The sequence below is a fragment of the Tinamus guttatus genome, unplaced genomic scaffold (assembly GCF_059628265.1).
Source record: "Tinamus guttatus ecotype Peru unplaced genomic scaffold, ASM5962826v1 Tinamus_guttatus_pri_ptg000314l, whole genome shotgun sequence".
Taxonomy (NCBI): domain Eukaryota; kingdom Metazoa; phylum Chordata; class Aves; order Tinamiformes; family Tinamidae; genus Tinamus; species Tinamus guttatus.
In genome coordinates, this window is record NW_028288848.1 from 9,873,277 (window position 1) to 9,899,809 (window position 26,533).

At 36.8% G+C, this 26,533-nt stretch overlaps 1 protein-coding gene across 1 annotated transcript in view; it reads right to left on the reverse strand.

Annotated features, from left to right (window-relative positions):
* Positions 1-1,923: 1,923 nt before the first annotated feature.
* The window catches only part of KIF20B (kinesin family member 20B), a 31,714-nt gene continuing 7,104 nt past the window's right edge, over positions 1,924-26,533 (reverse strand). Inside the window, 23 exon segments of the mRNA XM_088528798.1 lie at positions 1,924-2,023; positions 3,280-3,422; positions 4,610-4,754; positions 5,410-5,475; positions 6,496-6,699; positions 8,183-8,234; positions 8,236-8,309; positions 9,739-9,903; positions 10,493-10,669; positions 11,291-11,446; positions 12,525-12,658; positions 12,924-13,049; positions 13,609-13,666; positions 14,153-14,275; positions 15,387-15,525; positions 16,367-17,579; positions 20,935-21,100; positions 22,610-22,729; positions 22,948-23,009; positions 23,363-23,630; positions 24,270-24,417; positions 24,868-25,007; positions 25,808-26,050. Of these exon segments, the coding sequence (XP_088384924.1) occupies positions 1,946-2,023; positions 3,280-3,422; positions 4,610-4,754; positions 5,410-5,475; positions 6,496-6,699; positions 8,183-8,234; positions 8,236-8,309; positions 9,739-9,903; positions 10,493-10,669; positions 11,291-11,446; positions 12,525-12,658; positions 12,924-13,049; positions 13,609-13,666; positions 14,153-14,275; positions 15,387-15,525; positions 16,367-17,579; positions 20,935-21,100; positions 22,610-22,729; positions 22,948-23,009; positions 23,363-23,630; positions 24,270-24,417; positions 24,868-25,007; positions 25,808-26,050 (4,200 nt within the window). The 3' untranslated portion in view covers positions 1,924-1,945.

The window sequence follows — 26,533 nt, forward strand, 5'->3', positions numbered from 1 at the left end:
TTCCATACATTTGAATCAATAAAGAAATCATACATGGAAAAAAATCAAGTAATTTAGCATCCTTTCTATCCTGCATTTACCTTACAAATGGTTTTCTGCTAAACGAAGAGTCATAAGCCCATTTGATGATTTAATGATAAGCAATCAAACTGTCATTCAAGACAGCACGGTGGCATATGGATTTCCCTGCAGGCACATGCAAGGTTGTTCACAATGGAAGGAACAATCTGGCTAAACATGCACACACTGATGGGTACTAAAATAAACTGAAACTATTCAGAAAACAAGTTAGGGGTCAAGATGAACAGCTGATGAACAAGATCTGAATGTGCAAACAAAACAAAGATCGATAAAAATGAATATGGAAAGTATTATTTTATAAACTACTATATGGCTTCACCTGGCAGATTGACCTTCTCCAGTGACACATGAATAAAATGAGTAACTGTAACCTACCTCTAAGAATCCTCACTGCTTGCTCTTCTGTGGACTTGGAGGAGATTGGTCTGAGTAACTGGACTACGAAAAGCAGAAACAAGTCTATAAAGGGACACAGGTTTCCAAGCATAAAGTCCTTCCTTGAGAGAAATTAACAACAATACATTACCTTTATTTAGGAAGTAGGACAATCTGACCAGCTCTCATGTGCCACTCCTATTAGGAGGAAAAGGAGGAAGAGAAGGTGGCAATACAAAGGAGGAGAATTAGTCAATGAAAAACAACCCTAGGTTTTCATTCATACATGTAGAATGAAGTGCAAGAAGAAAACAAAACTAAAGCTTCACAAATAACTTTTAGCTCTTCCGAATCAGGCTCACTTTATCACTTTCCAATCAGTGAAAGCAAAGCACCAGTCTTTCCTCAGTCTGCGACGATAAGGAGGAGCTAAGAGAAAGTATTGCTTAGAGGTACAACACTTAAGGCCTAGAAGCTAGAAAAGCCACCTAAGTATTGGAACCTGATCCTATCAGTCTGGGATCTACAGAACCAAACTAAGCACTGCCCTTTTGTAAGGGAATTTTGCACTCAGGCAATCTACACTCAGAAGGAATATTAACCTGACAGAATCTTTGTTCACATTTCAACCATAACCACAAGAATTAAGTGACCTAACTGACAAATGACCCTTTTTCCTATTGATTTACCCTTGGCAAGGTACCTGATTGGCTAAAGGACTGTTGTAACTTAGATTTAAAAGTTCTCATCTTATTTTAGATTTTCTTTAATGTTCATGGCACGTATAACAAGTCAAGCTGAATATCTTCTTATAATCAGACAAGATACAGCCAGTCAAAAAGAAGAACTTGCAACTATGTGGATGAAAATCAGGGAATCAGTTCTAAAAGAAGGACCCTAGGCCTCACTATAAAAAGTAGCTCTTTTTGAAGAACCGAGTGACTAAAATAAATTACTCCTTAAAAACTCTAATCCTTAAAAAGTTTTAGGCTTATAAATTTGTTTTTAAAGAATAAAAGACAACAGTTAAAAACCACACAAATGATTGAAAACATGCTGTATTTCTTCCCATACTACCAACTTCTTAATTTTCTGTCTGCACATTTAAGTCTAAATGCACAGCATTTTTTAGTCTAAGATTTAAATGTCTGCTCATTTCCCCCCCCGCATACTCTTAGAGAGATTGGAAGTGCAATGGCTATTGAAAACACAACTTAAGCATAATTCATATGTAAAGTGATTTATGTACAACGTGAAAATAACAAACATTTCAAAAGATAGCAGTCCAAAAAAATTCAGACACAGGCTTTCTTGAACTGTATTTTAGCTTTAATGGAATCAGAACTTGAAACCTTCAGAAACAATCTGTACAACTATACACAGGGTTAAGAGCATGATGCAGTATCTATGCTTTCCTATGTACAATCAGCTGAAATAGGACAAATGACACATGCCTGACTAGGAAAAAAATAAATGTGCTTTTACATAATTATTTAGTCCTTTTTGATCGTAGGCGTCGCTTGATGATTAGGTGGTCGCTTTCCTTTTCTTTCTGTTCTATAAAAATCTGAAAGAGATATTTCAAGAGTTACTCAGCCTTTCCTCAGAAATGTCTGGCTTACAATATTGGATGTTAAACAGTCCCTCTAGTAGACGCTTCTAGACACATTAACAACATGACTTTTCCCATAAGCTGTTTGCAGAATGCAAGTTACCCATTATCCTTTAAATGAAGATCATAGGATGCAAAGAACACTTTCAGGGCACAGCAAAAAATTAGTTCATGAATTAGGTGAACAGTGTTAAGAATATATCAAACTTAGCTTATAAAATGTCCAAAATTGTTAGGAAAAAGCTCATCTGAAAGTAACTCTCTAAACTCTTATGTTTTTTGCATGAAACAGGAATTATGTAAAGTCCATTTTAGCTTAAATTCTTCTTTGTTTGACTGGCCCAGGATTTAAACTCCCTTACTTTACCTTTCACCTGTGCTTCTCAGGTTTTTTTTTGCCTTCATTTGTGTCTTGTTTTCTGCTTATGGACACTCAGCACTCTGGCTTCCATTTCCTCTACTCATAGAACTTAGAGGAAAAAATTCAAGGGGCTGTCTTAGCATAGGCAAAAGCTTACCATAGGAAACAGAAGAATAGCTTTAATAGAATAGATGAAGTTTCAACACAGCAAGAGTCCTCTCACCACCACACCTACTCACATCTCTCATAACCATAAAACTGCACTTCAGTTACTCCACATCCCATTAGTTGCTGGCTTGGGCAGAACAAGGCAATTGAGGCACACCCGGAAAGCTGTCTGAACAGTGTTCCAGAAGAACGTGGATGTATCCACATCCTAAAGTGATCCAAAGACCATTTAATAATAAATGGAGTTTGAGACCACATTGGGTATTCACTTCCTTTGCAAAGTAATTTGGTGTGCAGAATTTCATCGTTAGTGTTTCAAACATGCAGTCCCCAGTCAATGGTTTACTGAGTCTTTATTTCTATTTTCCCTTTATGCTATACTTAAATGAACACCATCTGCTGGAACAACAAATAAATTGATTCACCTACTGTAGTACAGGAAAAAACACCACATACCACAGCTACAATACCTATACATTTAATTTTAGAAAAATATAAGAGCAAGGTTAAGACCAAAAATAATGGCTGGACAGAAATCCGTAAACAAGGCAATATTTTTAACCCCTTTCCCAAATTGAGGGCCTTCAGTTGTGTTCTCTGCTCTACAAGTTCATTTTAAGCCAAGACTGCAGAAATACTTGTTAACTTGCATTACACCAAGCAGTAACTTGCAATCACTTACTGAAGAAGCAGGGATATCTAGAGGTCCAGAAATGTCAGTTGAATACAGCTTTCTCTTGGCTCGTTTCGACTTGATTTCATTTTCTTTGAGACTTTGGGGTTCGGTAGACTTAGGAGAGCTTATCGTCGCAATCAATTTCTTTGCTAGAATAAAAAATTTATTATAGATCAGCATTTTACTGTCTTCTGAGCCCCAAAAAGAATTAGTAAAATTAAACTTTTGTTTTTAATAACATTGGTTTCGACAGATGTTGAATGTTGAAATATTAAATTTTAGGAATGGGGAAAAAGATATAGGAAGAATTTCTTCCACTTTCATTTCTTTGTGGTGACTTATTTGCTAAAATTAAATATTTTCAGAAAGCGGTTTTGAATTCTTCAAATTTGTTTTCCATCGAAAGTGAGGCTCAGTCCTCATTGACCATATATGAAAACCTGAAAGCTTTTCAAAAATCCACTGTCATTGTCTGGGCTATCTGGTAGCAAAAGATAACATGTGGTTTTGGAACAAGTTTTGAAGTTGATGCACAGATACTAATTTTAAGTACCTACATAGAATGCTAACTGCCCTAGTTTTAGTAAATAACAGTGTCCGTCAAAATTAAACCCTGGAGATCCCTTGTGCCCCCTGCCCCACCTTGTGTTTATTATACCCTCCTCTCCCCTATTTATTTTAAGGCCACAGTAACTCAGAATCTACCTGCTACCCTAGGTAAAAATAAAATATATTTTTCAGTGAAAAATCCTAACAACTGCACTTTCCAAGGCTACACTCAAATATAATGCATTCATTAGTTGCTTTGCAGTCAGTTGATTAAAGATTTCCAAATATTTTTGTGAGTTACCTTATTTCAGATTTTGAGAAAAGATTAGTTTTACAAGCATAAACATATCAAATTATTAATATAGCTTCCACAGAGCCAAGCTAGGAGGAGATTGCTTATAGAAAAAGACAGGATGAGGGTGTGGACTCAGCTTGATTTTTATACTAGTAGCAAAAGTTTCCTTGAAATTTTACCTGTTTTAACATAAGAATGAACAAGACTCAGACATTTGGAAATTCTTAGGCTGAATTTATATATTATACCCTGCAGTGCATTGTCTTATCTCACCTAGGTCACCTTTTTCATTTAACCAGAAGGTTAGAATTAAGCTCCCTGCAGTCGGGACCTCCTTTCATGTTTTGCAAGATACAACATAACAAGGCCCAGTTCATACATTTCATGAAAATGAACAACAGACATGGCCTTTAGCTACATATAAATTACAATAGCTACACATTTGTTTGCAAAACTCTGCAAAAAACATGGAGATAAAAACTTCATACAAACCTTTAGAATGAATAATAGTAGGCGAACCTTGAAAAAAGTCTCCAATTTTTTGTAGGGTTCCCTCCTTTCTAACTGACTTTGTACTTGAAGCAGATTCTTGCTTTCTTAATGAGTATTCTTTTTTAAATGAATTTGTGGTAGGCATCTAAACAGAAGAATAAGATTAAATAATAAAGTTAAAAAGAGTAGAAATTTGGCTATCTCCAAGTTTAATTCAGTTTTGTAACCTAAATATTTAAGCTGGCATTCTGAATTTTGCTACTGACACCTGTGTTCATTCTACTAATGACATGACAACAGTGATTTAGAGAATCTCATTTTATAACTGGGGGGGGGGGTGGAGAATGGAAGTCTTTAAAAAATTTGACAAATTACTATGAAACGAGTCTTAAAAAAAGATTCCAAGTTGCACAGTATTTCCTTACACAAACTGTTCTCCTTATAAATAAAACAAGGGAATTAATGACAGGAAGATCTGCTACCTACTCACTGAATTTGTGCAAGATACTGCTAGGATTTTAAAACATCCTAATTTTGCACATATGGATAACTGTCCCAGCTTTACTTCAAAAGGCAACACATACAATATCACACACCCTAATAGCACAGTTGAACTTGTCTTCATAGCTAACATGCCACTTCCACTCGAGCCATATAACTATATAACTGCTAGTATATGATCTTGCCAAATACATACTTAAACTCTAAGCTAACTGAAGATATTAACAGGAAGATAACATAAGTGTTATCACAAATAGAAAGTGTTATCACGAAGTTACAAACATAGCACAAGATCAAACCATTTTTTTGTTGCTTGTAGAACGGATAGATTTCGCATTTTTCTTGTTTTCGTTTTTCACAAAGTCCTAAAAAAAGACAAATATTAAAATTGCTATTATCGTATTGGAAAGAATAATGATTTATAGCATAGAAACAGCCACTTTTAAATGCTGTGACTAACAGTAGAGAGTTACTGGTTGGTATGGGATAGAAGAAGCTAACCAATTCTGAATCAAATGGCTAGACAACCCTGTGATAGACAGGACATTAGAAAGAATTGTAGGTAAACAATTTTGACATTTGCCGATTTCTTCTCTCTCCATTTGCCATGCTTTCAGCTTAGAGCTATTTGACAAGTGAACATGCAAGTTAAGTCACTCAGTAGATCTACATACAACTTCAGATTTGCAGTGACAACCATAAAAGCAAGTTGGCAGCACAAAAATATCTTACACTGACAGCTTAACAATGGTGCTATCTTGGGATGTGATGTCACCTGTGTCTAACAAACTTGCCTTTCAAGATCTATGCGAAGCAAGACTACACCTTCACAATGCCATCAAAAGAAATTCAAATAGATTAGATAAATAGAGAAAAACAGTGTTTGGGAGATTAATTATTTGTGTCTACAGCTTTTCTGAACTAAGTGAGAGATTTCCAATAGCCATAACAGTAGAAGTCTAATTGACACCAATAGTTGCCAAAGGCAAAACAATCAATCATGTATCCTATAGAATCAGTCCTTGATCCCACAGATCAAAGCTGCTGACAGAAGTAAATGGTACTCCCAGAAAGAACACCGTGTAGAGGGCAGCAAGAAAGTACAAGTCAGGGACAGGAGGCCAAAGCTTGGATAAATTCAAGTTATAGTTATTTTCAACAGAGACCAGAGATCCACCGCTTCTGGAGAAAAAGAGACTTTATGTGTAAGATGTATCATATATTTATATACTTATATAAATATATATATATATATATAATATACACACACAGAAGACATATCCTTAGTGATCCTAGTGAGGACCTCATGAGAAAATAAAAAGTGATCCCAGTTATCACAGTAATACATAAAAACTGCACAAAAGACTTAGTTGTTTAAGTCATACCTCATCCATCTCTTCACTCTTCCTTTTCCTTCTTGGTTTGAGCATTTTCACTGTTACTGGCAAGGTGCTGCCCTGATGCTTCACCTCTATCTTGTTGGGTTGCAGAGGTGTGAACTGGATTTCCATCTCTGGCTTTGGGAACCGACTAGTTCTTCCGTTTTCTGTGGACACTTCAGAAGAATCTAGGACAATGTCTGAATGGCCCTGCAAGCAACAGAAACTTTAAGCAAATAACCTTCCAAGTAAGTCTCATGAAAACAAACAAGGTGAGGAAATGTACGTGAAGCAAGCATCCCATATGCCAGCTATTAGCTTATGGAAGACTTAAATTACTTCAATTATAGCAGAGTTTAAGCTTTATTTTCTAAAACTATTTCTACTAAATCTAAACAGAAAATAATACTTCCAAATATGAACTCAGAATGCACACAACACATGCAACTTCACTGTGTGTGTTAACTCAACCTGGTGCCTTGTTTCCCAGCTAGTTCAAGGACAGAACTGGCCACAATTTTTACTGCTAAATTGACAGGACTGTCAATTGACAGAATTGACATGATTTTCTGCCCAGCACAGCCGCTCCTCAGGATCTGGGCAGGAGGTATTTTGACAAGCTTAATCCTTTAGCCTATTTTTAGAGAGCTTACCCCTTCCCCTTCTGCAGTAGGGATGTTAATTATGTAGATAACAGTGTAGCTGTCAGACTAAAAGCCCAGTTCAACCTATGAGACACTTCAGTATCACCATCTTGGCTCTGAAGACAGAGAAAAGCTTTCAGGCAGCATCACAAACTGAAGACCTCTCCTTCCAGCTGACAACCAGAACTACCCAGTGAGAGCGGGATGGAAAAGGCACGCTGCACAGCTCCTTCCCAGTAGCACTCGCTGTCCATCATTCCCATAACCCTGTAAGCAGAAGGAGCTGGAGCCTCCCTGGCTCCTGCTGCTCCGTGGCAGCCCTGCAGCTGCTGGCAAGCAGCGCACAGTTCAGTGGCTATTTGGACAAAGGGCTCAAGGGACACCAGTGCTTGAGGAGAGGGGGCAGGTGGCTGCATGGACTGCTGCTAGGGTCCCAAAGAGATGAGCTGTTGTTGCTTGCTCTTCTGGTTCACCCTGGCAGGTCCCGAGACCTTCCTCCTCAAACCATGAACACAAAAAGAATGTCAAGGACTGTCACCCTCTTCAACAGAATCTGCTGGGATTCTTGAGCAGGGGTATCACCACTGCAGCCCTAAAGATAGAGTTGCTCAATAGAAATATTTTTGAAGCGCTACTGTATGAAAGAGTTTGCCCTTCAAGAGTTAAGAACTCTTAGAATTCTTAGCCAACAACACTGCACACAGGAATCCTGCAGCCAAGGAAAGCAAATTCTTGCTGTTGCTTGCCCATTCAGATTGCTTTAAGTACTTTTCCCAGGTGATTCTCATCTAACAATCATCCAGTTATAAGCATCACTGAAAAGTATGTTTTCAACAGCACATAGTTAAAGTCAAATGAAGTTAATTATTCAATTATATTTTCCCATAGATGTGTTTCTACCAAAAGCCACTAAATCAAGTGATTTGCCTTTTTTATAGCACCCAGGAAGGGATAAGAGAATAAAGCTTTAGGTAATGCGACTCAGACATCCTTATCTATCAAAAAAGACACAGCTACAGGAAATGGCTAGATTTAAAGTTCATATCAACCTCGGTTTCACTTAATAAAGAAGCACTGCTAGGACATCAAAATAACGAATAATTCTCTAGCTTCATCATATCTTACTGGAATATTTTGTCCAGCTATATGGCTACTCTTGCTCTGTTTTTCCATAGACTGTAAATATGTCAAATGAATAATGATTATGCTATATTGTAAACCTCAAAATATTTTAAGGGTTATAGAAATTTCAATACAAAAGCTTCAGCACATAAGGCTAATTAACATATGGGCTGAAAGTCAACAAATTAAGAGTGTAGTTGCACCTACTGGGGATACAACCATCTGTGAGGTGAGGCTCCACTAGGTCTCACCAGTAGTCCACCTAGGTCACTATTCTGCCTCCAGGAGTAGCAGGGATGCTTTATTAAAACACAAGCATGACTATTTTCTACACTCTATTCTCTTCACACTCCCCAGTGCCACATTGAAAGTATCACAAGATACACGCTCATTGAATCCTTTTAAAACCCACTTGAGAATGCTTATGGGTTTCTCTGCTGTTAATTTGCCTAATACCTGTTGACATTACCTGCTTCTATCTCCTCCAGAAGATCACTAACTGCTGCCAAATGAGTACTATTTTTTTTGAAGCATGTCCTCTTAGTTTCACTGAGTGCTCCCAAGTTCTTGAAGTATTTAGTGAAGGACAGTTCTGTTTTCAGCTTACCCATAACCTCTGTGATTTTATAAGCCTCAGTCATACCTCTCCAGAAGCCTTAACCTCTCCCAAACTGAGGAGTGACAGCTTTTTAGCCTCCCCTTCTAAGGCAGGAGTAACACATCCCCTTGATAGTTTTAGCTGTTCTTATTTGAAACAGCTACATCCTTTCTGAGGATTCCACTTCCCCCCAGTTTGACATTCATATTTCCCAATACCTCAAAGTTTATTTGGGAATTTCCTGACCTTCCATTAGTACATATGGCACTCATCATTGTCAGAGGTGAAATCTATGAAGACAGTCCGGTTGCAGGGGAAGGGGCTGCATCTCATTATAGCTAAAGGGATTGTTAGGCCATCTCTGTTCAGCCCTGTTTCATCATCAATTAATAGCACAGCCACATAGAATTAACTCAGTTTAGCTGGAAAATTGCCTCATTAAATACTGAGATACAAGCAGCACACAAAGGTCCATTTAGAATCACAAGTCTCAGTACAATTGCAAGCCTTTTACTCCTTGTTCGGGAAGAATGCAGAGTTAAACTTCTCTTCACACAATCTTCAGTTATTTATTTATATATTTTTACGGGTGGAATGCAAGGTATTGTCTTTCTTCTGAATTGCAGTATGGTCTAGCATCCCCAATTACAAAATCATTCCCTTTTACCATACTATAGGCAATATGAAAGATGTTGAAGCTGAAATCCCTTAATATTTGAATAACTAAACTAAAAGTGAGCTAGAACAATGCAGAATGGAAGATAAAGTACTGTATAAACAAACTTTTTAATTTTTCAAAGTATCCCCAAGATGACAGAAGAACAAAGCATTAGCAACATGTACGTAACGTGTCTTATAGAAGATACTTTCTAGTCATAAATATACCTCTTTGTTGCATGTAGACTGATCCATCGTATTTTGTTCATTTTTGGGTGATGGTACTTCTGCTAAAGACTGAAGGTCATCTTGGTGAAGACTTTGTTTTAAATCTTTTATGTCATCTTTGTCTGCCAACTCCTTTCTTAGTTCCTCTACCACAGTCTCATTCTCCTAAAACATTAAAAATGGCAGAAATTGAAGACTGATTAAAAAAGGAGTTAAAGGGCATACGAGCATTACTCCAACTCTTCAGTAGCATGATTCAGAATTGTATACTAAGCAAATATACTACCCAAAAAAGCCCATCCCCTGTGTTAATGGGGCCATGGTGGAAAGGGAAGCAGTCATGCAAAAGCATGGGAAGATGCAGCATAAGATTTATTTTACTCTGCTTATGTACTTCCATCTTCCTCTAGCAACAAGTTCTCCCAATCATTCAGGATGTCCTTGGCAGTGAAAAAGGCAGCAGTTGGGCTATTTGTTGATCTTATGAACATCTGTCCTCAAAGACAACTAATCCAGAGCAACCACAAAATCTGAACAGAAGACTGAGTTACTGTTTTGTGTTATTTGGCCAACTGAATTTTCTGGAACATCAGTCACATCAGCCACTACTGCAAATTCAGCTTTACAGACTTCTTAAAGTAACAGCAAATGTTTTATTGTTAAACAGTATCATGCTTAAAATAAGTGCAGACAAAACAGGAAGAGCAAAAATAGTGTTTTGCAACATGAATGGATAATAAAAATCAAAGCTGACCTTTCTTGAATCCTTTAATGTAGCCTGTTTCAGTTCTGCTATTTCTTTATCCTTTTGAGTGATGCTAGAAGCTAGAGTCCTGAGCTGTACTTCCAAAGCTTCTACTAATTTATCTCTTTCTTCACGCCATTTTTGAAGGTTGCTGTCCTTTTCTACCAGCTGTGCATTAAGTCTTTCCTAAGTGGGGAAAATACAGGTTAGAATTAGACATCCTTTCCTACATAATTCATCTGAACTGTGCTCATTGTTTGGTTTCATATAGTTAGTGTTATATTATGGCTTGAAAAAAGGCAACCAGAAAGTTAAAGCCCACAGACTCTGTCAATTCAGAAGAAAAACTAGTGAACTAATTTCATCAAGAACACGCAAGAGCAAATTTTGCTTCATACAACAAACCTGCATCTATAGTAAACTCAAAAGCAGAGATTTTGCAGCAAATATTATATATTTTAAAACTTTAAGAAGTGTTTTTTGGTAGGTTCCTTAGTGGTGTTTTAGACACAAGTCAAGGTGACAGAACAGAAAAGATTGCTGCAAAAAACAGACATGTTACCTCTTATTACAAGCTTCTTTGTTTGTGACCCTTACTGCTATATTTTCCTTACTGAGCAGATGTCACTTGAACTTCTTCATGGAAGCAAGTGAGAGAAGTTCTGGTTTTGACAAATGCCAGTTGGTCTCAAGTACCTGCACTACTGTTAGCGCTTCACATGAGACTTGTTTTGAACAGATTAACACAACAGGACTTCCAGAGACCTCCCACAAGACAACTGCAGAAATCTCTCAACTACTGCTTACAATTTCTGCTTGTTGCTTTACATGACATTCTCGGTCTTCAGCAAATTTTCTCATTTCTCTGTTGCGATGATTTTCAGCTTCTTTTACTTGACTTATGAATCCCATTTTTTCCTCAAGCCACTTCTTTCTGTCAGTTTGATACTTTTCCTCATACTCCTATTTTAAATAAAACAGAATCATTGGGGGAGTTAAGCTGAAGTAATTTTAAATGGTGGATTACCACTAATGGCCTTATTTCAAAAACAGAGGAAATAGCCCAGTTTAACATTCTGAAGTGCAAAGTTTTTATTTATTCTTCCCAATTATTACAAGTACGTAAAAAGAAGATCCGAGCTTCCAAGTCTCTAATGCTGCCTAGGCCACATTTGAAAACCTATTTCTACCTCAATAGAGGAAGGCAAATAGTACAGCACAGCTTGAATATTAGGCGAAGACTGTACCTCACAGGCTGTCACTTCAGCCCACAGCAACTTTGCCTCCTCCTTCCCCTCGCCACTTCCACCAGCCAAACCTTTTGTCAGATATGCTACCAAGTAAGATAGATAGCACATTGGAGATAGCTCCTCAGACCCTCAGGGACAGACTTAGATTTAGCTGCTCAAGTGTCTGACAAAACACGTTTGTCAGACGTCCTCTGAAGTCATAATTGTTTTGTGTCAGTGTTCCTTTCTTGCATACATTGAACAAATAAATTATGCAAATATACCATATTTATTGTATAGGTATATTATGAAACAACAAATATTACATGGACTTCTTGTTCTGTAGCATTTGCTTTAGTCATTAGAAACATTAAAATTATGCAGGAAAACACAAGCACAAAATATTCCACTAACAGAACATACTTGGCCAGTGTGTAACCACACAGAAAGTGCTAATGACAGAATCCTTCTTTAATGAAAGAAAGAATAGAATTGGTTAATACAATTGTACAGAGGAGCCCAGCTATGGCAGCACTGTCCACACTAGCGTTACATGAAGGTTGCTTTCCACGCTATATAACGGGCTATCAGTGATGCAATTCCTCATACATTACCAGTGATGCTGTATCCAGACCCTGCTGCACAGCAGCTTTTAAAGGAAATTTCTTGTACCATTATGAGTTTCATACGAGGCCCTGATTCTTGAATAGAACAGCAGAAGCTAGATTTAGTTTCCTGTTTAGTTTAGATTTAGTCTCCTCTTAAATTGAGATGGATTTAAGCTGATTATGAATTAAGTCATGACATTTTACCTTCAGTTTTTCTTGTAGCTTGGATTCCTCCATATTTGCATTTACACTTTTCTCTTCTTTATATACCTTCTTCAGCTGATCGCTATTGTTCTGGCACATCAGCTCTCTATATTTTTGCTTCCATTCTTCCAATTCTAGTCAATGTACAGAATGAGATTACGTAGTGTATAGTTTCAAATACATAAATACACACACAGCCTTCTACTAAGATGACTCAGATTTATCACTACAACCACAAAGGGTCTACTGAAATTATTAGAAATGTATTCAGGTACTGCAAAAATTAATGTCTAAATACAGTCAACAATTAAAAGTGGAATTTTCCAACATACTCTACATCAAAACACAATGTTAAAACCACAATTCTGACTTCCTGTTCCCTTAAAAAAAATAGTTTACCTGAAACTAATCTGTTAGTCTCTTCTAATTTAGCTTCAAGCACTTGCTCTTGTTCAGTCTGAGTTTGTTCTTGTTCTTCTAGTGTCATCCGCATATCTTCAATTATTTTTTCTTTTGTACACAGATCTAAATATTTGAGAATAAATGTGCAATTAAGCTTTCTTCTCTTAGTTCCCAAGGTTCTTTCCTGAAATACCCTCACTACAAATATTTCTCACTTCTCCCAGGCAAAAGCATTCCTACTGAAATACCTTTTTCCAAAATTCTTTAGTAGTTCTCATCAACATGACTCAGTTAAGAGCTTCAGGATTACTGTAGATCACGCTATTGCTTGTATTATCAGAGCAAGTCACTAAACTACTACATTTCTCTCTCTTATGATGAGAAGGCACCATCATTGCACTTCCATATTGGATTTTGTTAAAATGGCCACTATTGATACAGAAAATTCTTACTTCCTTGGGCCTTTGATTTCTTATTTTAAGCCTGTTTCTTTGCTCTTAAATATAGCTGATAATGGTAAGTTAATAAATATCTGGTTCCTGACTAACACTTGAACATTAGCATCGGAGTTTCCTCAAACAACTTGTAAAAAAAACAAACACTATAGGACTCTTCAACATGGTTAACAACATAGCTCATTATATTGCCCACTAAGAACAGAACAGTAGCGTCTCTGGCTGACCTTTACGTAGCTTCTCATTCTGTCCGGAGAGTTCTTCCAACTTATTATTTGGCAGCTCCTAAACAACCACATTGGAAGCAAATTTAGAGAAAATATATATATGACAAAAACAAGTAAACACCAGAAATCAGTATCTGCCTAGAAAAAAATAATTCTGGGTCTTAGCAAATAATAAACATAACACTTGAAATCATCTGGAATAAATAGATTCTATACATACACACACACCCCTACATATATGCTATAGAAACTCACTAGCTAGCAAGTAAAAAAGTTAGAAAGACCTTTCAACTAACATATTGAGATTTTCAAATAAGAATCGGGCATTTTCAGGTGCAAAGTAAGCATTTACTAGACAGTTCTATTTAAATTAATTTGACAAAATCCTGCAATGTAAAGCTGTTCTAACATCTTTCACCCACGAAAATTCATTTTAGCCTCATAGTCCTACTTTATCCCAACCTCTGTAGGCTTCCTCTATTTGCTCGAAAAAAAAAAAAAAAAATCTTACCTTGTTAATAGACAGATAAAAAAACTATAATACCTTTTTAAGTTGCTGGATTGTGCGCTGTTTGATATCCAGCTCTTCACCAAGCTGTTTTTTATTTTTTTCAAGTTCATTAACTTGGTTCCGCAGGGATTTCTCCTCTGAACGCATTGTGCACACCTGCAAAAGAACCCAAAAGAGAGCCAAGAAGCTAACTTTTATAGTTCTCCATGACACCTTTATAATCTCTTTAAGATAAATGACCTAATATTTGAATTTAAAAGTTCAATCATTCAACACAGATTTTGGTTAAACTAAAGGCTGAAATTCTGTACTGTACATCTTTTGTGCTATACATCTTTTCAAAGGAAACCTCTTTGAACATCAAATCAGTTATAACACTTGGCAAAAAAAACAACACAGCTGAAAATTTCAACACTAGTCCATTTAAAATGAAAGTTTGCCTAAATATTATCTCATCTACTCCTTGCTCCTTCTCAGGTAGGAAAGAATTAACTGTCGAGCACTAACTAGAACAAGAACAGCAAATGTCAACAGCTGCTGGGAGAAAAAAGAACCAATAACAGATTTTTAAAACTTTAATTTTCAAGCCCAAATGCTCACAATAATCTGATTTTGAGCTGAAGTAATATCCTGCCAGGTCTAAAGAACTGTTGCTGCTTAATAAGCAAATACTAAGAATTTAAGCTGCAAAAAATAATTACATTCCTTCATTGCTTCATTTCTTCTTCCCAAGCCTAATAAAGCAAAGCTTATTTTTTTATAAACATATATATTTTAAAAAATATTTACATATGTTTGTATATTTTTTAAATCTGGAAGCTAGGTTTTTTGCTTTGTGGCAACATATCAGTATTCCTTCCTCAAAATTAGCATTTTCCACAAATTTAAAGTCAGCTCAGATGATAACAATACAAGACTATCATTACATTACCACAGTTATTAGAAAGTCTCTTCTCCATAGCTAGCTTACTCATCTTTTAATAGAAGTTTTCAAAGAATATCAATAACACTTTCCCCACTTTCAATATTTATACTGATCCATATTTTGGCGTCTAATGTTCTCATTAGCTTATAGCTTCAACAACGTCGTTATTTAAAATTCATTATTATTCCAAATACGTGTCTTCAAAGAGCCTTAGTATAAAACATTTCTAGAATGAGCCTGAGCATAAAACATTTCAAGAATCCATAGTTTGAAAAAGCTAGTTTGCCTAACAGACCCCTAAGCAAAATATTGCAAAACAAACATCTGGCTTTAGTTACAAACCTCCTTTTGTACTTGCTGGATTTGTTTCCTGGCATCAGAAAATTTCTCTTTCAAATCTGTATACTCTTCATCTTTCCTCTGGAGATCTTTTTTCAGACTCTGTATGAGGGCAGAACTCTCAGAGAGCTCTTTACTCAGGCTTGTATTAGAAAATAAGAGATATAAATAACATTACAATGCTATGCATCCCAAAGGAACAGCATACACAGGTTAACAGAAGTTCTAACTACTGATTCCTAACCATTCTCTCAGATATTACCAACTTCCTATTATTTTTCAAATTTGAGCTTCTCATAATAAAATTCACAATTCTTTCACTTCCAAGCAGTGCAATAAAAAGAAAAAAAGACAGGGAAACTAAACAAACAAAAACCCGGAAAGACAAAAACAAAAAACACCCAAGATTTACAAGGTATCGAGGTTAGTTTCAAGTAGATTTTAATTCGACATGTACATCCCAATCAGGCTCTGCATCAAAGAAAAACAAAATAAAAATCAGAGGACTGCAACAAATAGGGCTCTTAGTTGCAAGCACTACAAAGTAATAATTGACTTGACGTGAACAGTGACGACCATTTATTTACTTAAACTTAGTATTGTGCACTTCCTGATGAAAATATTGCCTGGCTTTTATAGGAGTTGTAGGATATAAAACTACATCATGCAAATCTCCAAAAGGAGACATATAACATAAAAACCTTAAAAATAGCAACCCTTTTTTTTTTTTTTAAATTCCTTATATCATCTTTTATCCTTTTCAATGCTATATTTCTGGAGGCCTACATGCACATGCAGAAAAAGAGGAAAAGCAAGCAGAACATATACATTCCTCAAAACTTCTATTTACCATAAATTCTTAAAGAAGCAATTTAAATAAGAGTGTTGATAAGCACGCACATGTGTTATATGAAAGTAACGCTCACAGAAGGTGGTTTTATCTTGGGTCACTTCTCAAAGAAGTTATATCAATATTTACTTACAGTTCAATGGATTGTGCCTTCTCTTTATCATTTGTCTCTTTTTTCTGAAGAGAATGTTTCATCTCCTCCAAGTTGTTCTTCAACTGCACAACCTGATCCTTCAGATTTATTTCCTGATCAGTTAGTTCTTTCAACTTCTTTTCTGAATTAGCACATTCCTCTTGCAGGACTACTGTAGTATTTTCTAGATTTAAAATAATAGATTCTTTTTCCTTAAGTACTTGCTCTAACTTTGCCTTGTCGTCATCTTTGCTTCTAAAAGCCTCCAAAAGACATTCTAGCTCGTTTATTTTTTCTTTGTACCTGGAAGCTTCCTCTTCAAACTGTGCAATTGCTCTATAATGTTCAGCAGCCTGTTTTTCAGAATCCTCGTTTTTCTTTCGGATTTGTTCTTGCAATTGATCAACAAGAGCTTCTTCCTTTATGGACAGACTAGCTTGATTTGTAAACTCACTTAATTTTATTTTTAGTTGATTTTTATCGTTTTCACTGTCAGCAAGACCCTTGTTTAAGTTTTCAACTTGTTGAAGTAGTTCTTGAATTTGTTGACTCTTCTGTGAGGAAGCCTTAATAATTTTTTTGCATTCTTCCCAAATGCCTTCAATGTTGCAATGAAAGGAGCTGTCCCGTCTCAAGTCTTCTGTAGAAGCTGCTCGGGATTGCATGGCTAAAGGACCAACTTGAGATCTCTCCGATTCATCCTTTTCAGATTGCAAGTCATCCTTTAGATTAACCAAATCAATATCCATAGAATGAGACTCTAAGCAATATTTACATAAATCATCTATTTTGGACTGCATTGCTTTTATTTGTGACACTTTATCAATTATATTTTGGTTGGCACATTCTACTTCCTTACGTAAGAGAATAATCTTTTCCTCTTGTTCCTCATTTATAGCTTTCTGCTTTCTCAATTCAGACACAATTTCTTGATAGCTAGCTTGACACTGCTGAAGTTCCTCCCTCAGATCAGATCTTCTTTCTTCAGAGGCAGAGAGATCAAAGCCTAAGTTTGCCACCTGTTTGACAAGTTCTTCTTTTTCAGTCTTTTCTCTTCTACATTGTTTTTCCAGTGCAGCTAACTGAGATTCCAATGTTTCAATTCTTCCCTTCAGTGCTACTATTTCTGCATTTCTTTCTGAAGTATTTTGTTTCATGTACTTAGTTGTCTCTTGCTCTAGCACATCATCTTCCCAACATTCTTTACTAGCTCCTAAAAAGATACAGCTTAGGTTGGTTAAGTCAATACTCTAGATTATTAATAATTATCATGTAGCATAGAATATGGTCACACTTTAGATGCTAAAACTTCACACCATAGTGTTTTGCAGTCTGAAGTCATTAAGGCACTCTGAGCAGAGCAGTAAGCACCTCCAGATGTTTTAGACATAGCTTGTAGCAAAAGGCTTTCAACAGCCTCAGAATCGTTTTGTATGTATAGTAACACTCATTAGCTAAATATCTACTGTTCTATCTTATTCCCTTTAATCTATTCACTTTAAGTATGGAATGAATTATTATTGAGGGGGAGAATATTTTTCTGAAAGATTTCTTTCATACTCATAATTTACTTTATTTCCAAGTTCCTCAAGTAACATGCATGCTATGCCTCCCTATTGGGTTTCTCTTTAATCCCAAGGCTATTATAACCACATGTTTTCTGGAGACACCAAGAGCTGCAACTGCAGTGAGACGGAGCTTGGCAGTGCCCTCGTGCAGGCAGCACTGAGCACACAGCTGCACATGCACTGCATGGCAACAGCCTCCGAACAGAGCCAACATTTCACAAGCTGCCATTGATTATCCATCACACAAATGCAGTCATGCTAACATGTTAGCAATAGTGGTTTTGCTCTTAACTCACATTTTGTTTGTTTCTAAATGTGATCAAGTTCCACAGTACTCTGCATCTCTCTTCTCCCCCAATACTTTTGGGGTTCTTGTTTTAATTGGACCTATTAAATTGTTCTTTTGGGCCAGACACTGGAACAGCTTTTCAAGTATTATTTATGGAATAAAAACATGTTTCTAAGTCAAAGGACCAAGAACTTCATTCTAGTATGCAGCTTTCTGTGAACCCTCAATCTTATAGCTCCAAAAAAACTGGCCAAATACTACAGATTCCTCATTAGACCTAAGTCCTAAGACACCTCAGCTTTTTCCCTTTAGAACAGTTTAAGTGATAAAAAAAAAAAAAAAAAAAAAAAAAAAAAAAAAAAAACACGCACACACCCCCTTAGATCACTAAATAAATGACAAAAGAAAGTATCAGAGCCTAGCCAGAACACCCATAATGAGAAGGATAAGATCATTTGTAAGAAGATTTAGAACCAAATCTAGATGCTTTATATTGACAACAACAGTCATGCAGCAAAGCAGAATTATATTACTGCAAGACACATGGCATAAGACTTCCTGCATAAAAAGCTTCTGGAGTCAGAGAAACAAACCCAAAACCCACACCCAGAACATAGCAAGAGAGTTCTAAAACTTGAATGGTCCAAAATATTAACTTCAGGCCAAGATAACTTATGTTCTCTAAATAGTCTTTGCCTATGGATCATTGGTATCTAACTTCTATGAAGAAATTCATTATTATAGAACATCTAACAATTCAGTTAGAAAGTCTGACACCTTATACTTTCAATAGCCCCGGATAAGAGAAACAGGTATTTAACTTGACTGCATAACCTATGCTTTCTAATAGAAGAATCTCAGTGCTAAGCAGCAATTACCCTTTTTAATTTCTTGCTTAATAAAAAGTTATCACATTTCTGACTTTTTTTTAAATTGGCTTCTAGCACAAGACTATAGCCAATTCACTATCATCTAGTATGTTTAAAGGGTCTCCCATCAGCTTCTTTTTGGTTTCTGTAACATTTATTCAAGGGGTAGTAAATGATTATGCAAGGATCCAAAACTCATCCCAATCAAAGACAGTAGAGACAAATGAAAGACATGCCTAGTATAGACACAGAAGTTTCTCCCAGGCAAGTCTACACCACAGGCTTGTTCAAATAAGCAATAAGAACATCAGATGTGCCCCTTTAGTCACACCTCTTGTCAGCCCTACTCCAGTATTTTATCTCTTGCAGTAAAGAGAGGTAAAAAGGCCTGCATTTTTCCTTTTCCAGCACTATCTTGGCCAGTACTTATTTGTATACTGTTTGTAGGGAATGAGACCTCAACTTCTACAACATACCCTGTCCAACACTTGGACAAGACAAGCCCTGGCAGTTTATACAGGACCATCTCCACATAAAAGGGGAAATAAAAGGGTGGGAATCTATTGTATCTGTATCTATTTATGATAGATTTTGTAACTATCTGTATCTATTTATGAACCTGCTGGTTGGTGGTTTGTCTCATCATTGTTTGAATGTGTTAAAACCATTTGCTTTCCCTCCCTCCTCAGGCAAGGAATACCAGAAGTTTATTTCCCGCAGTGTGGGAAATACTTTTACACATTTTAAACCCACCTCAGCAGGTTTACACAGCAAGATCTAATCAACATCAGTTCTGCATTCAGTTTATTCACTATCCCTAGCCTCAGTTTTCTGTGATCCCATGAAAAGAATCTAGCAAGTCCCCTTTAACATATCATATTCTTCCTTTAATAAAAGAGGGCTTTCTGCTCATTTGTAAGCTTCCTTTCCTATCCTCATCCCAGCAAGTCCTAGAAGGTTTTCTATTTGAATTTATTTTGCAGTAGTAAGAGAAGAAAGGGAAAGAAATTCCAATTCTCCTTTCACATATTCTTTTCCTTAGTTCTAGGAAGATCAGAATTCCCTCTATGTTCACATGTCAAGTTAAAGGTTTGCAGACATGGCAGATAACACTGTGGGCCTGGCCTGAGCAAGATGGTTAAGTTTCACCCATAGAAACCTTACTAATTAAAAAACTAGTCCTTATCCTCAAAAGATCTTTTACTCCAAAGTATGTATTTATCCCCTTCCAACAAGATTGTTAACTTGCAGGTAAAGCAAGGAAAGCAGGAGGACAGAAATGCAAACATTACAGTTAAACAAAAGCATCCTATATATGAAGTTAACATCTACATTCACTCATTGCATTTGAGTGTTTTCCCTTTGTCAGCACCATCTTGACCAGTGTTGATGTATACACTGCCCGTAATGAGACATCAGCTTCTACAACACATATTGTACGACTGACCAAGTGGTCGGACACCTTTGATGCTTCCTTCTACCGTTTTTAAAGCACTTGAGCAGGCAATACTACTCTCCCAGAGGACTAAGAACAGCAAATACAGTACAGAAACTACTGTTAAGTAGTTCCTTCAGAACTAGACAAGTCTGCAAGCACAAGATAAGGAAAAGCAGCAGAAAGGAAACAGCATCTAAAAACTGATTTTTATTTTAAGGTTAGTAATAAAAAGAATGGACCTTCCGCAAACAATATTTACATAAGTTATTTACGTGTACAATTTAACATAGTAGATTTTCTCCTGATATGATAAAATTTACGCTTCACAACTTTTTGCTTCTTTTCTGGAACAGGAATCAAGTTTTTTTGGAAGATTTCCTGTTCAGTGGTTGTAGAAATTGTACCTTTCTTTGTAGGTGGCTCTTCTTCCACAGTAGGCTTATTTTCAAAGCAACGTTTTTTTCCTACTTCCAACACAGTTTCCTCACATTTCTTGAGCTGGGAGCTTTCAGTTACTTTCTTAGAGTTCTCCTCTACCAGTTTTCTTTTAATCGTAGTTACCGTGCTGTCCTGTGTTAAAGTAACATCAGTTACATGGAAGTTTTACAAGGTGAGTACCTAAAAGATTTACTAAGCTTTAATATGCAAATGCTTTTAGAAAATCATCTGCATAATATGTTCTAACAGCCTCTATACAAGTCATGCAGATACCTGTTAAAGTAAGAGCAGGTACCCTTTCAGGTACTAAAAAGCACAGTACAGAAGGCAGAAGAGTAGCTGGAAAAGCTATAAAACAACACACCATGTAAAAGGAGTTTAACCAAACAATTAAAATAATTTGACAGAGACTTTAAGAAAATTTCTTGAAGAAACTGCTGACCTGTAGAGCTATATGCTTTTTGAATGAGTTCATCACTTCAGAGTGGCTAAAGTTTGATATTTTAACCAACTTGAGCAGAGGAACAGAGTACACTCATCATGCAAGATAAAAGGCTTCCAGGTTGCACTTTAAGTTCTGTCATCAATACTTAGGACTAAGTTTGACTTCAGAAAAGTTTGACTATTCAGAGGACCATAAGTTATTAGCTATGACAGCATTTCCAAGTTTCTATTACTCATCCATATAACTTCAGGAATCTACAGAGTTAAGTCTCACAGCAGTGTTTTAAATTTCAGGTTATGTTAAAGAGCCACACGGAAACACTGGAGTTGGAATCTTACTCTTGGAAGGAGCAGCAGTAATAGGTGGCTGTCATTACAGCTTTTATCACCCTTAGAACATTCATACCATGAGCAAGGTAAGCTGCAATGGAGCAACAAGGGGGAGTACAAGGACAATAGAAAGGCTCAAGACCTTAAGTATTACAGGTAAAAAAAAGTAAGTGATCAGAGCACTAACAGGTGAATTTCTTTAAGTGCTCTCTGAATTGTTTTAGATCACTTGACATCAGGCCTCAAAAGAATCCAGAAGTGCCTTTCTTTTAATCTATACACATTTGGCCAAGGCATTCAGCAGCTAACCATCTAGTGGGCAACCAAAGTTTATCAATCATAGCAAAAGCAGAAACACACCAGCCATCCACTCTTCTGAGCATTTGTACTAGTGCTCTTTTGGGAAGCAGAACCACACCCCTGCCCCCACCCAAGGGCCCACACCACTTGTCACTTAACACAGTCACTGGCTTTCTCACTTTGACTGTTCTAACTTCATTCAAACTTATCCTCTTGCTGCAGCAAGACCTTCCTTCATTCTTCCTTTTCGGTCAGACAGGAGAAACTGTCAGAACCTCTTATTCCACTGCTTAAAGCCTCCTGCTCTGAGCTTGTTCTTTAGAGAGGCTCTATTTTTTTTTTTTTTTTTTTTTAAATCTAATTACCCAATAAAGTCTCCAGATCCCTGCTTTTGAAAGTCCCATCTTTCTCCTCTCACCACTTCTCACAAGAAGTCTGGTTTCAGTGTCAACTCACTTGTTACCATTTCACAAAAATATTCATTAAAGTGTCAACTTTCCAAAACCAAGAGCTCCACTGTAAGCATGAACTTTTTGTATAACGAAAATTTAGATATTTAAGACTTACATAATCTTTCACAGTTGTTTCTAAGTTAGTTATCAAATCTTGTAGTCTTGTAATAACATCATCTTTTTGCTCCACAATGTCCATTAGCTCTTGAATTCTTTCATTCTGGGTATTCATTTTCTTGGAATTAAAGAATAGCAATTCAGTCAGCTTCTGAAGTAATGTTTTAAGTTCAACTATGCCATGCTGTTACAAGGAAGGTCAGTTTAATTAAGCATGACAGGAATGAGCACAAAACATATCATGGGAACTGTATATTGCAAAGCAGGGACTTAAAGCACAGGGGCAGGGAGGGAAGCAACAGGAATCCACATAGCCACTCCCCAACAACTGCTTACCTCAGTTGCTTCTTTAAGTTGCACTGCAGACTCTTCCAGTTTAGTCATTTGCATCTCTAACTCTGTAATAGGAACAGAAGGCTGCATCAAATGAAAAGCCAGGGTATAGTTTTCCTAATAACCCATTTCCCTAAATCTTCTAGAATTAGGGTTGCTTTTAGAAATGATCATTTGTTTGTGTTGGTTTCTACTTGTGAGACACTTCAAAAGTCATTTAGTAAACATTAAAACAGGTTGTTTTGTGTATAACTTGCAACAGATTATTTTTAAACAGATTCCCAGGCAATTTAATTGGACAAAACATCAGCGCTATTTCTATTCTATAGACATTTCAGTCAGGTCCCTTCCAACCTTAAGCATTCTATGATTCTATGATTTTGTCCTGTCTTTCTGCATACTTTTATGTCCAACTCACCTCTGTTTTTCTGTGAGAGCTCTTCTTCAGTTTTTCTGAGTTCAGTAGTTTTGTTTGCCAGCTCTTCTTTAGTCTCAGTTAGTTCAGTGGTAGTCTTTCCTAGCTGCTTTTCAAACCAGCCTATAGCCTCCTGTGGATCCTCTATAGAGGCAATGTACCTGTGTGCTGCTTCAGCTTGCTTTTTAATACCAATGACATCCTTCTGCAGGGAATCAATAATGACCTCAAGATCACTGCAGCTGTCTTGAACAGTGCTACACCCTCCTTGCTGAAAGGTAATACATATCCTTTTAGAAGACCCTTTTGAGTTCAACCATATAAAGAGTTTGAGACTGACGTGAAAACATCTTATTTCATGTACTATTTGATAATCAACTTCTATCTTTCCTGTGCCTCAATTTCCATTATCATTAAACACTGTGGAAACAAGGTAGCTGTTAAGTGATCTACTGTACATATAAATCTCATTGCTTTAGTTGTAGCTACAACAGCCGTAAGGGGAGAAGGGGGAATAGAACAATCTAGAAGCCCTTTGGCTCAGTCATATATGGAGAGAGAAGAAAAAAGAAAAAAAAAAAACACCTTCATATACTAAGTTGCTAAATAGGCACTTATGTCAATATGTCATACCATAAGAGCAGTTACTTGCAGTTTCTTGTTAATTTCTTTATATACAGTAATTGTCACTGCATTTCAATCCAACAATATTGGAAGAAAGGAAGGGAAGGGGAAGGTGCAGCAGGTTTGGAGCATATGCTAAAGGCTCAATACTTCCCCCTATTAAATGAAATACAAGTATTATTTGTCCAGAAGTATAATTATAGAATATGCTATTCCCTGAAACAATCCTTCAAACAGAGGTTAGCAAAAGGCAAGATGTTTAGGGAACAAAATGCAAATAAAATACCGGAGACCCAGCTTGCTCATTGCAAGGGAGATGCTGTAATTTTTCCTCATCGAGGCTTTTAGTATAACCATTTACAAGTTCCTTAAAGATTTCCAAGCGTCTCTCAGAATCCTCTTCAAGCCGTTCCCGTTCACGAGAAAGGCGCTCTCTGCAGTAGGAAAGAACAACCATCTGCTAAAAACGAACTACTTGGAGATGTTAAGAACTTACTAGCAGAAAAGGCCTCCTAGAGGCAAAGCCAATGTTCTTCTATATTTTGGCACAGTAGCCTAATACTTCCAGTCTAGTGCAGCAGCCCTGCTTTATTATTTTCTGCTCAAGAATGGGGGAGACAAGTACACACACACTGACTACTAACACTTAAGGTCTTACCCTGGCACAGTTCAGCCCAGAGAAGAAAAAGAAAAACACACACACACATACCACCATACACACTGCTGATGGATTGCACACACACTGAGGAATATTCTTGAACTCGTAGTCCAAATATAAACTGATATATCAAGCTGTCAATTCTAGCAGAAAGTATAGTTTGTTATGTTTGAGAGTCTTAAGAAAACATATCCTTATAAATTTATAAGTATTGAAGTTAACTTACTTGAAATCCACTTCCCTCTGTCCAAAATATTGAGTAAATTCTTGTGTCACTTCTTCACGAATTTTTAGCTCCAGCATTAGCTTTTCCTTCTTCTCAGCAATAAGTTTGTTCTTCAGGTCTTCTATAAGGCTCAGCAGCTTCTGGAATTATCATTAGTATTTTAACATTTTCCCCTAAAGCAATCATTTCACAGAAGTGACTATTTCCCTTACTCCTGAAACATTAACATTACACTTTCTTATCTTGAGGGAACTACTTTTCCATTTCTTTCACTAGCTGATGAAGAAAACCATTCATGACCAGATCAAAATGTGTTGTTTGATACTGGCACAAAATTTGTGCAAACTTGTAAAACAGGCAAATACAGGGAACAAAGTGTTTTTTTTTTTTTTTCTTTCCTCCTCTTTTCTTCCTCCCTCCTTCCAAAAATTAGAGCTTTATATCTGAAAAAAGGCAAACTTAAGTTCTAAAGGATTTAGTGCCCCCCCCCCTTTTTAAGTACTCATTTCTTGAGCGATATTAAGGAAAACCTTCGAACCATCTCCAGCCCTCCATTTTCTCCTTTTCTGCCTTCCTTAGGAAGGCTTTTAAAAGTAAGCACTGGTCCAAAACAGACTAAACAGTTACTTGACAAGTATTTTCAGAATTTCTGTTAACATAAAACTGACAAAGAGATACTTGTTTTGCATGAAGGCAGATATTCCTTGCTCTGTAGCAATCACTAGTTACTAATAGCAGAGAATTCTCATTCCTCCACTCTGAATTTACAGGCATTTAATGCAGACTTCCCACAATAAGCCATGAGCAATTCCACCTTCAGTTCACAACTCTGGGTTTGGAGGTGACTGGAAGGAGCAGGAGAAAAGCAGGGTAACAGGAAGAATAGCACTGAATTAAAATTCAGTGCTACACTCTTGCTTAAGATAAACCTGGCACATACCATGTATTCTTCTTTTCCAATAACGATTTTTTCTTCATCTTTATGTATTGTCTCTTCTCCTGATGTACTCTGCTGTTCTTCCATCTCATCACCTTCAATCAGATCTTCCAAGCTTCTGTCCCAAAGTATTGTAGCTCTCTTCCTTGTTATCGGTATTCTCGTGTCACCAAGTGATGAATCTCTTGCCGATTTCTGACCAAATGACTGATCTTGGGGAAGAATAGAACTGTCCAGAACTAAAACCTACTCAGGAAACAAAGAACAATTATTTAAAAAAAACAGCATTTCTTAATCTCTGCCTGACTCTTCCAAGAAACACCTGCGCTTCCCTACAGCTCTGCTGCGCAGGGTGCTTCCCTGTGCACGCTGTTTAGAGTCATCATTATACCAGTTTTAAGCTAGAATACTGAGTAGTCATTTGTGCATCCAGTCCTTTTATTCCTGAAGCACCAACCTTCACAAGCTGGGCAACCCACAGGAATGCTGCCAACTCTTATACAAGGATTTTATATTTCTCCTAGCTACAAGCAACTGAATGTCACCCTACAAATCCTATTTCTTACACAATCATGCCACCCCATATTCTTCTCCCTCTAGTTTCACTCTCACCTGCTTAAATGAGTCCACCTCCCAAAGGCCTCTATAACCACATTAGCTTTCAAACAGTTTTCCACTACTTCCATTCAAGACTGAAGCAAATTTTGTTAGGGTTATATCACATTGTAT